Consider the following 18,406-nt stretch of genomic DNA (forward strand, 5'->3'; position numbering starts at 1 on the left):
GTCTCACCCTGTTGCCCAGGCTGAAGTGCAGTGGCACGATCTTGGCTCACTGCAACCTCTGCCTCCCGGGTTCAAGCGATTCTCCTACCTCAGCCTCCTGAGTAGCTGGGATTACAGACCTGCGCCACCACGCCCAGATAATTTTTGTATTTTTGGTAGAGACGAACTTTCACGTTGGCCAAGCTGGTCTTGAACACCCGACCTCAAGTGATCCGCCTGCCTCAGGCTCCCAAGTAGCTGGGACTACAGGGGCCTGCCACCATGCCCAGCTAATTTTTTTTTTTTGTATTTTTAGTACAGACAGCATTTCACTATCTTGGCCAGGCTGGTCTTGAACTTCTGACCTCACGCTCTGCCTGCCTTGGCCTCCCAAAGTGCTGGGATTAAAGGCATGAGCCACCACGCCCGGTGAATTAATTCTTACATATGGGGTAAGGTAAGGGTCCAACTTCTTTCTTTTGCATGTGGATATTCAGTTTTTCCAGCATACCCCTTGTTTTTTTTTCTTTGAGACACAGTGTTGCTCTGTCACCCAGGCTGGAGTGCAATGGTGTGATCTCAGCTCACTGCAACCTCCACCTCCTGGGTTCAAGCGATTCTCCTGCCTCAGCATCCCGAGTAGCTGTGATTACGGGCACCCACCACCATGCCCAGCTAAGTTTTATATTTTCAGTAGAGATGGGGTTTCACCATGTTGGTCCAGCTGGTCTCGAACTCCTGACCTCAGGTGATCCACCTGCCTTGGCCTCCCAAAGTGCTCGGATTACAGGTGTGAGCCACTACACCCAGCCCTCAGCACCATTTGTTGAAGACTGTCCTTGTAAATGTTGAGAACAATATTAACAAATTTAAACATAACTTAGTGTGTGCTGTATTTTTAATAAAACGAGGCAGTTACAAAGAAAGAAAGAAGAGCAAACATTTGACCTATTAATCAGTATTTATTGACATTCCTATACTACATGCAAAACTTTTTCAAAAAAATTAATTAATTTTTTTTTGAGATGGAGTCTCGCTGTGTTGCACAGGCTGAAGTGCAGAGGTGCAATCTTGGCTCACTGCAACCTCTGCCTCCCGGGTTCAAGTGATTCTCCTACCTCAGCCTCCCAAGTTGCTGAGAATACAGGTGTGAGCCACCATGCCCAGCTAATTTTTTGTATTTTTAGTAGAGATGGGGTTTCACCAAGTTGGCCAGGCTGGTCTCAAATCCACCTACCTCGGTCTCCCATAATGCTAGGATTATAGGGGTGAGCCACCGTGCCCAGCCCTATGTGCAAAACTTAATGCTGATTACTGTGATACTAATACATTTAAGGTATATTTAATATTTTTTAGGATCCTAAATATTATTTGGGGAAGAAAGCCACCATACCAGCCAAATTAACTAATTTAAAGCATGTATAAAGCCAGGCCTAATAAGCACTACAGACAATATATACTATGGAAATTTGGAGGAGGCAGTTATCGCGTCCAGCTGAGATAGTGGTTTTCATTTGTTGGCCTTAAGGTTAATCCAGCAATGTAAATAATTTTTGAAAGAATAAAAGTATAGGCCGGGCGCAGTGGCTCACGCCTGTAATCCCAGCACTTTAGGAGGCCGAGGCAGGCGGATCATGAGGTCAGGAGATCGAGACCATCCTGGCTAACACGGTGAAACCCTGACTCTACTAAAAATACCAAAAATTTGCTGGGCGTGGTGGTGGGTGCCTGTAGTCCCGGCTACTCGGGAGGCTGAGGCAGGAGAATGGCGTGAACCTGGGAGGCAGAGGTTGCAGTGAGCCGAAATCGCACCACCGCACTCCAGCCTGGGCGACAGAGTGAGACTCTGTCTCGGAAAAAAAAAAAAAAAAAAAAAAAGAACAAAAGTATAATATTAGGAAAAAAGACAAATTTACATACAAAGTCCCTTTTCTAGCATGTTCCAAGTATCTTCTGTTATTCTAACATTTTTTCATCAAAAGACTAATGTCATCAAATTTATAAAGCATATGCAACTAGTATAATAAATTTGTTTCCAGTGTTTATAAAAGAGCAACAGGAAACATGACAATTTTTCCTGTCTTTCATATTCAACAAATTCAACATTATGGTATTTCCTTTATAATTCTTTTAAAGCAAAACATAATTGCTAACACTTAACTGTGTTTCAAAACTCTGCTTCTCCTGAGGGTATGGTATTCATGCTCATTTTAATTAGTTAAGATTTGTAAGTGATCTGTTCCATAATCTTTAATTTCCTAAGAAATTGTTAGTGAGAAAAAATTACAGGAACATAACAAATCCAAATGAGTTAAAAAAAAAAAACAAAACTCAAATGTTAACAGAAGTCTTTAACCAATGAATTATTCCTATGGATGCCTGAATAAATTTAGGCATACAGGGCTAGGTGAGGTGGCTCATGCCTGGTGGATCACCTGAAGTCAGGAGTTCGAGACCAGCCTGCCCAACATGGAGAAATCCCGTCTCTACTAAAAAAACAAAAAAATCAGCCGAGCGTGGTGGTGGGTGCCTGTAATCCCAGCTACTGGGGTGGCTGAGGCAGGAGAATTGCTTGAACCTGGGAGACGGAGGTTGCAGTGAGCCGAGATCGTGCTACTGCACTTTAGCCTGGGCGACAGAGCAAGACCGTCTCAAAAAACAAAAAAAAAACAAAAAAAAAATTTAGGCATAAAAAAAAATTGTGTGGATTAGACTCCATCTGCCACTTAACATGCTGTCCAAAGAATTTTGTAAAATAAACTTAAGCAAACCACAAAAAGAATAACTGGAACAACTGAAAGTAAAATTGCCATATACGATCATACAGCCTGATACGTTCACTGTAATAAGGCTTGGTTTATATTAAGAAATGTCTGACCTTACTTTAGTTAGCATTATAGTAACTCAGAAAATGAGTTCTCTAAGAACACAATATTTTCTTGTTGTTGTTGAGATGTAGTCTCGCTCTGTAGCCCAGGCTGGAGAGTGGTGGTGGGTCTCAGCTCACTGCAATCCCCACTTCCTGAGTTCAAGCAATTCTCATGCCTCAGCATCCCCAGTAGCTGAGATTACAGGTATGCGCCACCACGCCCAGCTAATTTGTGTATTTTTAGTAGAGGTGGGGTTTCACCATGTTGACCAGGCTGATCTCGATCTCCTGGCCTCAAGTGATCTGCCTGCCTTGGCCGCCCAAAGTGCTGAGATTACAGGGATGGCCACCAGGTCCAGCCAGAACACAGTATTTTAATCTAAAAGTAAGACATACGGGAGGATCACTTGAGCCCAGGAGGTTGAAGCTGCAATGAGCCGAGATGGCGCCACTGCACTCCAGCCTGGGCAACAGAGCAAGGCCCTGTCTCAATAAATAAATATATAAATAAATAAATGCATACATACATATACACACACACAATTTTTATTTGCCAAATAAATAAAAGTAAAATTTTAAATTAAAAAAAGACGTGACATTTACCAATCTAGTATTTATATATAACTATATATTACCAATCTAATATTTATATATATTTTATATAACCTTATATAAATTCTAAAAGTTTATCAGGCATAGAAATACTGGAACAAATTTTATAATGTAATATACAGTTGACCCTTGAACAACATGGATTTGAACTGTGCCAGTACAAGTGATAATGGGCATGCCTCTCATGGCTCCCCATCTACCTCCTCCACCTCCTTTGCCTCTGCCACCCCTAAGACAGAAAGACCTTCTTTCCCTCCTCCTCCTCCTCAGCCTCTTCAACATGAAAATGGAGTGGAAATGATGATCCATTTCCACTTAATTAATAATAAATATATTTCCTTTTTCTTATGATTTTCTTTGTAATATAATATACAATACTATATTAACACACACAAAATATGTGTTAATCTACTATTTATCACTAAGGCTTCTGTTCAACAGTAGGCTTTTAGTAGTTAAGTTTTTGGGGAGTCAAAAGTTATATGTGGATTTCCTACTGCACAGGGGGTTGGCACCCCTAACCCACACATTGTTCAAGGCTCAACTGTAGTTCCATCATCTGTACTCCCTTTCCCTGCTGGAGTCTACTTGGCCTCAGTTGCTTTGTGATACATATGGTTCATGCCTTTCTTCTCAATGCCATTCATGAATAGGAGATGCTCTAAAAGGTTTCTTTTGCCTTGGAAGTAGGTAGCTGGTTACTGACTGAATCATTTACTGACAAGGAATATGTTTAGATTCCATTTCAATAAGGTACAACACACTATCAAGATGGTGAGGTTAGTTTTAAACAAATATGAAAATGCATATCTTACCCACATGCAGGCCTCAATCCTAACTTTTGAGATGATACTCCACAAAGAAATGGTTCCTTCAGTGCCCCCTTCATCTGGACAAATAATCTGATCAGGATAGGGTGGTTCAGGAAAATTAACTGAATTGCATTCATAAGCAGCTAATGTAACTGAGGCTATATGTGGACCCTATAAAACAAATACAAGAAACTTCTGATGAGAACTATTGAAAAATTATCAATACACATGTTATTTTAAAAGTATATTAATTACCGTATAAGAAAAATCTTAGCTTTCAAAGAACAAAAATAATTCTAAATAATTTCAAGATGCAGTTAGTAATATGAAGAAAATAATCCTTCCCAGAATCTCTTCCTGGTTGACTTAAAAAAAATCAGATTTATTGAGGTAAAATTTACACATAATGAGTCACTTATTTGAGGTCTACATTTCAATTAGCTTTGACGAATATATTCAGCCATAGAACCACACCAATCAAGATACAGAACATTTCCATTACTGCAAAAATGATCCCTTGGCCAGGCACGGCAGCTCACGCCTGTATTCCTACCACTTTGGGAGGCTGAGCCAGGATGACTGCTTAAAGCCAGGAGTTCGAGACCAGCCTGGGCTACAAAGCAAGACCTCATCTCTACAAAAATTTAAAAAATTAGCCATGCATTGTGGCATGTGCCTGTAGTCCCAGCTACTCAGGAGACTGAGGCAGGAGGATTGCTTGAGCCCAGGTGTTGGAGGCTGTAGTGAGCTATGATTGTGCCACTGCACTCCAGTCTAGACAATGGAACAAGGCCCCATCCCTTATTAAAAAAAATCCCTTGTGTTCCTCTGTGGCCAATTCCCTCCCTCAAGTCCTAGTCCCCGGCAACCACTGATCTAATTCCTTGCTTGACTTTTATTTTATTTATCTATATTTCTCATTGTTAGATAATTCCTTTTATTAAAAAAAACTTCCTGAGCCACTGTTCTTTTAGGCACAATTTGAGAATATCACTTTATGTCCTTACTTAAAAACAGCTGGTGATGTACCACGTCATGTAACCTTTCCCAGTGAGATCATAAAGCAAAAATGTAACTGTGAAACCAGTATCAATGAGTTTTACACAATGGTTCCTAAAAGCAGGAGATGAGGTGTCTGCATACTAGGGAGTTGGTTAAAATATAGATTCCTGGGTCCCTTAAGCATAGGTTGATAGATGTCCTCTAGCATACAGTAACTAGCAGCCATCAGCTATTATGAAGAGAAATACTTTATTTGTAGAATAAAATTATTTACATACATACACACATGAGATTTTATTACTAACTATATTGTGTGAGTATTTCTGAATCCGAAGGTTTCTATTAAAGATTTCTCCAATGATTTTTCATAAATGAGTCAGTCCCACAGAAAAGTAAGTGGGCTCTGTGTATAAGAAAGTATTTTAAGATCACTTGATGAAAGAATCTGTGGTTCAGAGTACATAAAATCTAGTGACAAAAATAAAACTAAGACATTCTACTATCAAGATAATAAAATTTTGTTTGATGTTAATATACAAAGTTGTTCACACATATGTGGTATTTATCTCTAAATAGAATCGGCATTTTCTGTTAAAATAATACCTAAAAAATGAAATCCTTGGCACTGAATCAGTTAATTATTAGTTTTTTCTGGATCAAAAAAATCGATGTGAAGTTTTAGCCTTTGTTCCTCTTTTTGGGGACTTTTAATTCTTGGAAATGCAGAAATATTAAAGTATTAAAATAATTATATAAGATTTTGAAAAGAATACTTTGACTACTTAGGTTTTTGAAAACTTATGATTAACCATGAAATCTACAATTATTTCTTTAAACACCAGGTGCACACAAGAGATTCCACAGTTGGGGGAAAAAAGAATTATTTTGTGATACTACAAAAAAACCCCAAAGTTTGTGATATTCAGAATAACTGAAGAGTTTGTGAAACATTTCTCCTCATACAATTATAGCTATCAGACATAATTTAAAAAAATAAGAAGAAATCAGCTGTAACTTCCACCTTTACTATTAGAAAACACAAAGGAGACATATGAATGCCAATAAGTGAAAAAGAAGAAAATTTAAGAGTTTGTCCATGCTGTCCCCATGTTACTGTCCTCTTTGGCTACAGGTAGTCTACAGCTAAAGTTAGAAATGAATTTCAAGTGGACAAAAATAAAATTGCCCTGGGAGCTAAAATAATGAGATTTCTGGGATATATAGGAAAGAAAAAGCTGTATTTGCATTCCAGAAATATAAAAAATGTATCCTAACAGATTAAACACATTATCCAATAAAATAAAAGTTCTTCATAGTTTTAATTTTTAGTTATTCTGAAAAGAGAAATTTTCAACAATCTGATTTGAGAATGTTTTTTCAAGTCTCTGATTTGAGAATTCTTTCTTCTAAAGAAGTCTGTTCATTCACTCAACTAAACTGACATATATTTTCCATAACCACACTAATAAGTCATGATTACTCAGCCTTTGAGGCAGATGTGGTGGTTCCCAGAAAAAATGAACATTAACAACTCAGTTTCTTGTCCTTTGTTCATAGTTTAAACTATATTAAGTGATAGGAAACCTCACAAGTTCTATTCAACATTTTAGCTTAATGGTTTCTAAATATAACCAATTTGAATGAAAAAATGTTTATATGAAAAATTCAAATAAAAACTAAAAAATTTTTTTGATTAAAAGTTTTAAAAGTTACACATAATTCAAACTACTTTTAATGTATATTTTCTAAAAACTACAAGTCTCACTATAATGTAGCAAATATGAGTCACATTTTAAACCACACTAAACAAAGAAACAAGAGGGTAAAGACCCAAACAGCTATAGTATTAATTGAAAAGCCTAACTGGATAAAACCTGCCACAGGATATAAAATTTATATATTTACTGAGCAGCAGGTTCCAACTCTTTTGGGAGCACGGGTTAGGGATCCTGGTCTATGGCTGAAGGTGTTCTGCCTCAGGGCTGGATGAAGTAATGGATTCTAGACTTTCATTTCTATAGCAAACAATTAGAAAACTGGACAAAATATATGGGACAATTCTTTTTAGACATTGTACTACAGGCAGTACAGGGCTTTGATTACTAAGAGAAGGGATAAAAATGAAGAAACCATACATTGACTCTGGCTTCTTGTCTGTAGACACATTCCACGCCTGCCAAAAATTCCACGGTCAAAAGAGCAAGAGCCCAAACAAAGCATGTTGCTCCTGCCGAGTTGAGAATGAGATTGGGGTTCACGAGTTCAGGATTCAAGGAGGCTGAGGCAGTCAGAATTTATGAGGCAGAATACCAGAAAAGACAAAGCTACACAGAGAGAAGGAACTCTAGAAATCTGCACAGGGGTCCCCTTCAGACTCTGGCACACAAAGCTGCATTGCATGCTAAGGTGAGACCACATGTCCAGGCAAAGAACTACTGGGAAAAGAACAATTACTGGGGATTTGTAAACTGACCAATTCCCAGAGTTCACACAGGCCTGGGAAACATTTGTGATCAACCAGCTGGAGTACAGAGACTCAGCATTCAACCCAGAAAGGTCATGCCTGGGTAGGTACGACCTTTCCTTCTGGTTCTAAGGTGAAAGCTACTCTAGTCTGACCCTAACAGGGTTTAAAACAAGTCTTAAAATGATCAAGCTGATCCACAGGTAACTTAATTGTCCACTTCACCCTGCCCCCACATCAATGTTCTATACTGGAAGACAAACAAAATCCATACAATCAACAATTTAACACTACATATCTAGCATTCAATTAAAAATTACTAGCACTCAATATAATATTACTAGATATATGAAGCAGCAAATTATAACTCATAACCAAAAGAAATATTGCTCAATAGAAACAGATCCAGATTTGACGAAAAGTATCAATCTGCAGACTTAAGAAACTGAACAAATCCAGTCAGGATTGACACAAAGAAAATAAAACATATGGGCTGGGTGCGGTGGCTCACGCCTGTAATCCTAGCACTTTGGGAGGCCGAGGTGGGTGGATCATTAGGTCAGGAGTTCGAGACCCCCCTGGCCAACATGGTAAAACCTGTCTCTACTAAAAATACAAAAAAAGCCAGGTGTGGTGGCAAGTGCCTATAATCTCAGTTACTGGGGAGGCTGGGGCAGGAGAATTGCTTGAACCCAGGAGGCAGAGGGTGCGGTGAGCTGAGATATCACCACTGCATGCCAGCACAGAAAAGAAAAGAAAAGGAAAGTAAAGAAAAGAAAAGAAAAAACATATAGGCCGGGCATGGTGGCTCACACCTGTAATCCCAGCGCTTTGGGAGGCCAAGGCAGGTGGATCATGAGGTCAGGAGATTGAGACCATCCTGGCCAACATGGTGAAACCACATCCCTACTAAAAATACAAAAATTAGCTGGGTATGGTGGTGCGCACCTGTAATCCCACCTACTCGGGAGGCTGAGGCAGGGGAATGGCTTGAACCCGGGAGGTGGAGATTGCAGTGAGCCAAGATTGCGCCACGGCACTCCAGCCTGGCGTCAGAGCAAGATGCCATCTCGAGAAAAGAAAAAAGAAAATAGAAAATAAAACATAATCAAACTGCTAAAAATCATCACAATCATGTCATAATGAAATTGCTATAATTCAATGATAAGAGGAAAAGTCTTAAAAACAATAGAGGAGATAAAAATAAAACTATCTACAGGGAAAAACAGGTCAGACTTTTCATCAGAAATAATGCAAACCAAAGGACATCAGAATTACTTCTTTAAAATGTCAAAGAAAAAAATTCCTGTGAATCTGGGAGCTAAGGAAAATATATTTCAAAAAAATATGTTTCAAAACAGTACTGTGGGTTTACGACATATGAGGAAGTAAAATATATAAGAAGTAAAATGTATGACAACTAAAGCACAAATTATAAATTATGGGAGGAGGAAAGGAAGAACACTATTATAAGGTTGTTACATTTTATACAAAATGATAAAATAATACTTCATTGTTCACCCTGTAAGTTAATGGAGCATATTGCAAACCTTAGGACGACCACTAATTTTTTTTCTTTTTTTTTTGAGAAAGGGTCCTACCCTGTTGCCTAGGCTGGAGGGCAGTAGTGTGATCACAGCTCAGTGGAGTCTTGACTGCCCAGGCTCATGAGATTCTACCTCAGCCTCCTGAGTAGCTGGGACCACAGGCATGCATCACTACACCTAGCTATACCACTAAAAATTTTAAAAGAAGTAGAACAGCCCGGCGCGGTGGCTCACGCTTGTAATCCCAGCACTTTGGGAGGCCGAGGCGGGCGGATCACGAGGTCAGGAGATCGAGACCACGGTGAAACCCCGTCTCTACTAAAAATACAAAAAATTAGCCGGGCGTGGTGGCGGGCGCCTGTAGTCCCAGCTACTCGGAGAGGCTGAGGCAGGAGAATGGCGTGAACCCGGGAGGCGGAGCTTGCAGTGAGCCGAGATCGCGCCACTGCACTCCAGCCTGGGTGACAGAGCGAGACTCCGTCTCAAAAAAAAAAAAAAAAAAAAAGAAGTAGAACAAACAAGCAAATAAATTCAATACCAAAAAAAACCAAAAACACCAAAAAAACAAAACAAAACAAAAAAACCCCTCAGTCCAAAAGAAGGCAAAGAAAAAAGAAAAAGGAATAAAAAATTAGATATGACAAACAGTTTGAGGGTAGACTTAAACCCAATCATATTGATAACTACATTAACTGCAAATGGACCAAACATATGAATTCAGTCAGACACTGTCAGACTGGATTAGTACATGCTGTCTACAAGAAACCCACTTTAAATATTAAGAACCCAGAAAAGAAAGAGTAAAGAGATGGGAAAAGGAAAACCATTTAAAAAATCCATAAAAAAGATAAAGTAGCTAAATTGATATTAGACAAAGTAGATTTAAGGACAGAGAATATTAACAGATTCATAGGAACAAATGATAAAAGGTCTAATTCTCAGGAAGTCAGACCAATTCTAAACGTGTATACACCCAATAACAGAGTGTTAAAATACATAAAACAAAAACAGAACAGAGAAATGAACAAATCCCCAATTATAGCTGGAAATTTCTTTATTTTATCTTTTTTGAGACGGAGTCTCACTCTGTTGCCCAGGCTGGAGTGCAATGGCACGATTTTGGCTCACTGCAACCTTCGCCTCTGGGTTCAAGTGATTCTCCTGCCTCAGCCTCCCAAGTACTTGGGGTTACAGGCACCCGCCACCACACCCAGCTAATTTTTGTATTTTTGATAGAGATGGGATTTCACCATGTTGGTCAGGCTGGTTTTGAACTCCTGACCTCAGGTGATCCACCCAACTGGGACTGCAGGTGCAAGACACCACACCCAACTAATTTTGTTGTTGTTGTTGTTGAGACAGGGTCTCTCATTCCATCACCCAAACTGGGGTGCAGTGGCAAGATCTTGGCTCACTGCAGCCTCAACCTCTCGAGTTCCGGTGATCTTCCCCCCTCAGCCTCCTGGCTAGCTGGGACTACAGGTGTACACCACCACGCCTGGCTAATTCTTTGTAGAGATGGGGTTTTGCCTGTTGCCCAGGCTGGTCTCTAACTCTTGGGCTCAAGTGATCTACCCGCCTCAGTCTCTCAAAGTGCTGGGATTACAGGGGTAAGCCAGAGTGCCCAGCCCAGCTAATTTTTTTTCATTATTTGCAGACAGGTCTCCTTATGTTGCTTAAACTCCTAGGCTCAGAGGATCCTCCTACCAATGCCTCCCAAAGTGCTGGCATTACAGGTATGAGCCAGCGTACCTGGCCTAGATAATTTTTTTTCGTTATTTTTAGAGATGGGTCTCCCTATGTTGCCCAGGCTAGTCTCAAACTCCTGGGCTCAAGAGATTCTCCCACCAAGGCCTCCCAAAGTGCTGGGATTACTGGTGTGAGCCACCACACCTGGCCCCACCTAATTTTTCTATTTTTTGTAGAGACAGGGTCTGCCTATGTTGTCCAGGCTGGTCTCAAACTGAGTTCAAGGGATCCTCCTGCCTTGGCCTCCCAAAGCACTGGGATTAGAGGTGAGCCACCATGCCTGGCACATACATAGTTGAAAACTTCAACATCTATATTTCATTAATTGATAGAACAACTACACTGATAACTGTATGGACACAGAAGATTTGAATAACATAGAAAATACCACCCAGCAAGAGCCAAATACATATTATTTTCAAGTACACATGGAATATTTGCCAAGACAGACTATATGCTGTGCTATAAAATGAGTCTGAACACATTTAAAAGGATGTGACATGTGGCAAGGTAAAGATCAATACAGGGAGTACATCTTAAAGTGGCAAATAAGCCAGGAAGGGTGGCTTACGTCTGTATTCTCAGCACTTTGGGAGACTGAGGCGGGAGACTCACTGGAGCCCAGGAGTTTTGAGACGAGCCTGGGTAACATGGCGAGACCCTCTCTCTCAAAACAAAAAACAAAACAAAACAAAACAAAACAATTAGCTGAGTGTGGTGGTGTGCACCTATAGTCCCAGTGAAGTGGGAGGACTGCTTGAGCCTGGGAGGCCAAGGTTGCTGTAAGCTGAGATCGCGCCACTGCACTCCAGCCTGGGCAACAGAGTGAGACCCTGTCTTTAAAAAAAAAAAAAAAAGAAAAGAAAAGTGGTGAATAAAGGTCTGTTTTATTTTTGGTAACTCAGTATAGTTATTCTAGATGAAGTCAAATCAACAAGATAGCTTGGTTATTTGCAACATATTGGACATCTGAATTTGCTTCATTTCAGAGTTCCATATATCTAGTCTCATGAGCTGTATTACATTATATTTTCCAAAGATTGGTAATGGAATAATTTTGCCTCGTCCAGGATAAAAGATGTAGTGCTTGGCCAGGCAAGAGTATGTCTGGGTGAGAGCAAACCATACTTAGATGAAAGGTTAAGATTTCTAGTAAGAGCAGACATAGGTATTTGTCTGTGGAAAAAGATATTTTATCTTTTAAAAACTCTTTTTACATAAGTTTAAAAAGTTACATTTCCATGATTTACATTCTTTCATGAGTTTTAGTGATTAGAAAAGTTTTAGTGATTAGAAAAAAACCGAACTGAGATAATTCTATGTAACCAATTTTTACTCTAGCTTCAAGAATAATAATACACTACTAGTTCTTCTAATTAAGAGAAACTTAGAATTCAAAAAAAATTGTCCTAGAAGGGTAAAATTATACAAAACCACTCTATCTATCTATCTATCTATCTATCTATCTATCTATCTATCTATCTATCTATCTATCTATCTATCTATCTATCTATCTATCTATCTATCTATCTATCTATCTATCTAACCTATCTCCATCCTAATCTGGTAGTGAAGGGTTTTAAGTAGTTTTCTGATAATAATATAGTATCTATGCTAAGCCCAGAGAAAGAAATCCTTGTGCCACAAACACTAATTAGGGTCATAGTAAGAAAAGGGTGAATATATTCATACTTGAATTTGTGAAAAAATCATACTAGTAAAATGATAAACTAGTATGTACACTGCTGCTTAATTTTAAGTAAAACATTTTCTGGATTTTGAACTTTTCAAGTTCTTTGGATTTATACTATAGCAGCTCATGCTTTACTATAATTGTACCTTCTTCACACACTTTGTAGCATTTAAAGGATTGAAAAGGTTATACTCATGTCTATGTTTCATCAAGAAAAACAGTATACCATCCAAAAGACCAGAGACAGAATACTGTTAGGTTTATTTTAGGGTCCTTTCTTACAGAGATATCTTTTAAAAACGAAAGACCCAAAACGTTCATATCAATTATTAGCCTAATTTAGGCAAGTATATTTATCAACCAAGATGAAGAATACAACATCACATTAAGAGTGCAGAATGTGTGTTGCGTGTGTATGAGTATTTTTAAGGAAGGCAAGCAGACAAAACAGACAGACAGACATTCTTCCACTCTAGACGGCTCCCTCAGAACTGATAAAACATTCCTAAAGACTGGAGTTGTTTGGACAACATCTGTAATGTCAATTCATAGCCTAATCCATCATCTATACACAGAAGTCAAGTGAGATCCCAAAGGCAAAATTTCCAATTAGTTTTGTCTGGATAGTTTAGGGCAAAGGTAATAAAATCAAGAATCCTGTGCTGATTCACTGGGAAAACATTTATTTGCCACACTCTTCACTAAGGAACAAAAGCAGTCAGTGGTTAGTCTGGAATGTGATTCATTAGGAATATCTGGGTGATAAATAAACAAAAAAAGATGACAAATGGTTGTTTGTATGACTTGCAAAACCTTTGTTTTCTTTCAGGGGACTTCAGAAACCCTTTTGCAAACACAGGAATTCTCTTCAGAATTTTTTTAATCATTGTTTTTCTCATTAGAGTCAGAAAACAAGGTTATGGTCTACAGCAAATAATTCCAGAAGGCTAGAGTGTAAAATATCGATTCCCAATGGGCACTGACAAGTTTACCCAGTGTTTATATTATTTTTGTGAAGAAGGTCCCAAGTTATGCCTCTGATCTCTCTTTACAAAATGCAGTACAGGCTGGGAACGGTGCCTCATGCTTGTAATCCTAACACTTTGAGAGGCTGAGGCAGCAGGATCACTTGAGCCCAGGAGTTCGAGACTAGCCCCGACAACACAGTGAGATTCCGTCTCTACTAAGAAAAAATATTAGCCCAGTGTGGTGGCATATGCCTGTAGTCCCAGTTACTTGGGAGGCTGAGATGGGAGGACCACTCAAGCCCAGGAGTTCAAGGTTGCAGTGAGCTATGATCATGCCACTGCACTCCAGCCTGAGTGACAGAGCAACACCCTGTCTCAAAAAAAAAAACAAAAACCAAAACAAAAAACAAAGAAATAAACTGTCAAAAAGCAGTAACCGGGGCATGCATTAATGTGGATTTCAGTTTTCTAAATCTGTTGGTAAATTACTGTTGGTAACTTCTATCTCCTCCTTTGTTTAACAAAAAGCCTAATAATGCCTGTTACCTAGGTCATAGGGTAGAAATATGAGATTATACTATAAAAGTGCAAATATAAAATTGCTAGCCAAAACAAAAGAAATGTGAACTCTATAGTATTAGTTCATGCTCCAAGTTATAAGGTACTGTCTTTGAAGCTATTTTTATTATATTGAATTAATCCATATTAAAAGGCATGTTTGGCCAGGTGTGGTGGCTCACGCTTGCAATCCCAGCAGTTTGGGAGGCTGAGGCAGGTGGATCACTTGAGGTCAGGAGTTCGAGACCAGCCTGGCCAACATTGTGAAACCCCCGTCTCTACTAAAAATACAAAAAGTTAGCCGGGTGTGGTGGCGTATGCTTGTAGTCCCAACTACTCGAGAGGCTGAGGCAGGAGAATCACTTGAACATGGGAGATGGAGTTTGCCGTGAGCCAAGATTGCGCCATTGCACTCCAGCCTGGGCGACAGAGTGAGTCTCCGTCTAAAACAAAAAAAAAAAAAAGAAAAAGAAGGCATGTTTCACCTTTGTTTTCTAGACTCAAGCAACTTTTGTTCATACAGTTGACTTAAGTATTCAAGAAAAATGAACTGAATATTTATGAGAGGGCTGCTAAAAAAGGGGGGGCTAGTATAAATTGTTTAAAATGTATGCTCAACAACAAATTTAAGTTAAACTAAATTTTCTTGGCTTTCATTTAAGCATACATTAATAAACTTAAGGGCAGGAAGTTACCCAGTCTGTGCATACCCCTTTTCCTTGGCAAAAACCCAGCCCGATGTCCTGAAGACCTTGGTTTCTTCTTTTGATGTGGTGATGCTCAGCAGAGTTAATATATGAGTCATTCCTTAGGGAAAGACAGGGAGAAGAGCTTTCATGCCTTCATCAAACAAAAGGCAAATAGATTTTTTTCTAAGAAGGGTCTGTTGGTCTTCCTGAAACAGCACTGAGTCACTGCATGCTTATAGCCAGTTATAAACGTCTGGTATCAAGTCATACCAGAGCCTTAACTTTTGGCAATTTATTTTTTGTCTTAAAAGGAGGATAGACAAATGAGCAATAAAGCAATAGTCAGAAGTCAAGCTGAATTGCTAGGGAAGAAGCTGGCTAACAATTTTTTAAAAAAAGAATGATTCCACTTTATGGTATTAACTACTATATTTCACTTACTGAAACTATGTCACTATTTTATTTCAACCCATATCAATGCAGTTTTCCAAATAATATTTACTTTCAGCAATAGCCAAGGGTCAAAAAGTATCAGAAATGTCTATACCTAAGGAAAAAACAGCTTTTAAAAAGTGCAGAATACTATACAGTACTTCCTCCTTAGGGTGCCATATACAGAGGAGGTCATAAATATGAAAAAGCAATTAAGATGTCAGATTTTTTAAATGTATATATTTTTTTTGTTTTCTTTTTAGTCATCAATTGACCTGCACTTCAGGGTAAATGTACAATTTTTAACACATATTTTAATAATGAAATAATCCCAAACTTTAAAGCAGAAACAGGCTCTGAATCTTACACAGGGGCACATATCTCACAACTTTCTTTGTATCTAATTTATAACAAAAAGTACTTTTTTTCTGTAAAAATGGTCATATGAAACAAATGGCTCACAGATATCATTCAAAGGATAACACCTTGATATTACAGCTTCTAATAAAATCTGATCTATTCTACAATGTAACTGAATAGTTTCCAACTTTTCTACTTCCAAACTGCTTCTAGAAAGTAAAACTAACACTTTAAACATGAGAAAATCCAATGGTTAAAATATATGGCAAACAGAAAAATTGTAAAATATAATCAGCCTTCTACTTATAGCTAAATATTTGGGTATGTTTTTAAATTACAAAATGATTGTCGATCGTTTTTCTTCTCTTTACAGTTCTTTGTCTAGAAGCTGGGCTTAACTGAAAGGGATATAGGGCTTTGTGAAGTCTTTTGCCAGGAAACTGCTCCACCTAGTGTCAAAAATTGTACATACATCACATTATATAGGAGAGTAAATTGTAGCCCACGGACTCCTTTGCTATTAAGAACAGGCTTTATAAATCCTTAATGTTACATACAGTTTACAAATGGTTCTTTAATCATCTTTTTGTCTTGTAACTTGATGAATCGTAATGTACATGCATATAAGCAGCATGTCCAGAATACATTTCTCATAATCAAGTACCAAAGTTCCTGTTTTTGTTAACCTGGTTAATTACAGAATTATAAATCATATTTCTGTTAGTGAGAAATACTTACAAGGTGGCTACTGAAATAACCCTATCACTTCTCCTAATTGTGTACAACATCTAAACTTTTTTTTTTTTTCTTGAGACAGAGTCTCATTCTGTCGCCCAGGCTAGAGCGCAGTGGCGCGATCATAACCTCCCTTGGCTCAAGCGATTCTCCAACCTTGGCCTCAACCTCCACCTGAGTAGCTGGGACTACAGGAGCATGCCACTATACCTGGCTAATTAAAATTTTTTTTTTGTAGAGATGGGGTCCCACTAGGTTGCCCAGGCTGGTATGGTCTTGAACTCCCGGCCTCAAGTGATCCTCCTGCCTTGACCTCCCAAAGTGCTGGGAATACAGGTGCGAGCCACTGCACCTGGCCTAAGCTTTTTAGAAATAAATTTTATTGTGCATAATTGAGGCTTACAATATGTTGTTATAGTATACATACAGATAACAAAATGGTTATACTATAGTAAGGCAAATTAACATGTCTATCATCTTACATAGCTACTTTTTAAAAATAAGAACAGCTAAAAATCTACTTAACAAAAATCCCTAATCCATTATAATTTTACAACTGTGGTACCTTAGATCTTTAGACCTGTTCATCCTACACATGACATTTAAACTTAATCCATAAATTATTTATTCCTCAAAATGGTTACAATCTTGTAAAATCTGGTATTTAAGAGGAATTGAACATACTAATGGTTACATGAAACTGGAACTAAATCTTCCTGTCATTAGACAGCTCATTTAGAAGACATTCTTCTGCTTTTCCCTTCATAAAAAGCTTTTTCTTTTTACTCTTAATTTTTTTTATACAACTCATATATGCACAGCTGTATTCTTTTCTAAAGCATCATATGAAACCTGTTATTTCTTGATCAAGAAGAGAGAAATGATAGTACTTATTTGGCAAATGGGTGAAACAAATACACAGATGTCATACAAAAATCCTTAGAAGACAGCTAGCTCTCTCATTAAGGCTCCCAGGCTCACTATGTCTCTTCCGGTGTACTACTGTCATTCAGTGAGTTGGAGCAGGGGTTAACAAACTACAAACTGCAGACCAAATTCAGCCTACTACCTGTTTTTATGAATAAAGTTTTACCGGAAAACGGCCACATTCACTCATTTATGTACTGTCTATAATTGTTTTCTCATTATAATGACAGATCTGAGTACTTGCACAGAGACTGGATAGCCCACGATGTGTAAATAGCTACGGATCTCACCCTTTACAGAAAAAGTGAGGCCGGATACAGTGGCTCATGCCTGTAATCTCAGCACTTTAGGAGGCTGAGGCGAGAGGATCTCTTGAGCCGAGGAGTTTGAGACCAGCCTGGGCAACATGGATAGACCCCGTTTCTACCCCTAAAAAAAAAATAGCTGGGTGTAGTGGTGCACACCTGTAGTCCCAGCTACTTGGGAGGCTGAGGTGGCAGGATCTTTTGAGCCCAGGAGGTTGAGGCTACAGCGGGCCATATTCATGCCACTGTACTCCAGCCTGGCAACAGAGAGAAACCCTGCCTCAAAAAAGAAATGAAGATAAAAGAAAATGAAAAAGAGAAAGTATGCTCTGTAGCCCTAGGTTAGACTTTTTTTTTTTTTTTTTTTTTTTTGAGATGGAGTTTTGCTCTTGTTGCCCAGGCTGAAGTGCAATGACCCAATCTCGGCTTACTGCAACCTCCGCCTCCCCCGTTCAAACAATTATCTTGCCTCAGCCTCCTGAGTAGTTGGGATTATAGGCGTCCCCCCTCCCCCCGCCAACGCCCAGCTAATTTTTGTATTTTTAGTAGAGACAGGGTTTCACCATGTTGGCCAGGCTGGTCTCAAACTCCTGACCTCAGGTGATCCGCCTACCGCAGCCTCCCAAAGTGCTGGGATCACAGGCATGAGCCACCACGCCCAGTCTAGACCATTATTAAGACAGAAATTTTGACTCACAAAAACAG

The 18,406-nt window shown here is 38.9% G+C and overlaps 1 protein-coding gene across 4 annotated transcripts in view; it reads right to left on the reverse strand.

Annotated features, from left to right (window-relative positions):
* Positions 1–18,406, reverse strand: part of VMP1 (vacuole membrane protein 1) — a 134,218-nt gene that overhangs the window by 74,118 nt on the left and 41,694 nt on the right. For all 4 annotated transcript variants that reach the window (XM_058445165.1, XM_058445166.1, XM_032162905.2 and 1 more), the window contains one exon: positions 4,276–4,443. In XM_058445165.1, the coding sequence (XP_058301148.1) occupies positions 4,276–4,443 (168 nt within the window). The remainder of the gene's footprint in view (positions 1–4,275; positions 4,444–18,406) is intronic.

This window comes from Hylobates moloch, unplaced genomic scaffold (assembly GCF_009828535.3).
Source record: "Hylobates moloch isolate HMO894 unplaced genomic scaffold, HMol_V3 SCAFFOLD_10, whole genome shotgun sequence".
NCBI classification, from domain to species: Eukaryota; Metazoa; Chordata; class Mammalia; order Primates; family Hylobatidae; genus Hylobates; species Hylobates moloch.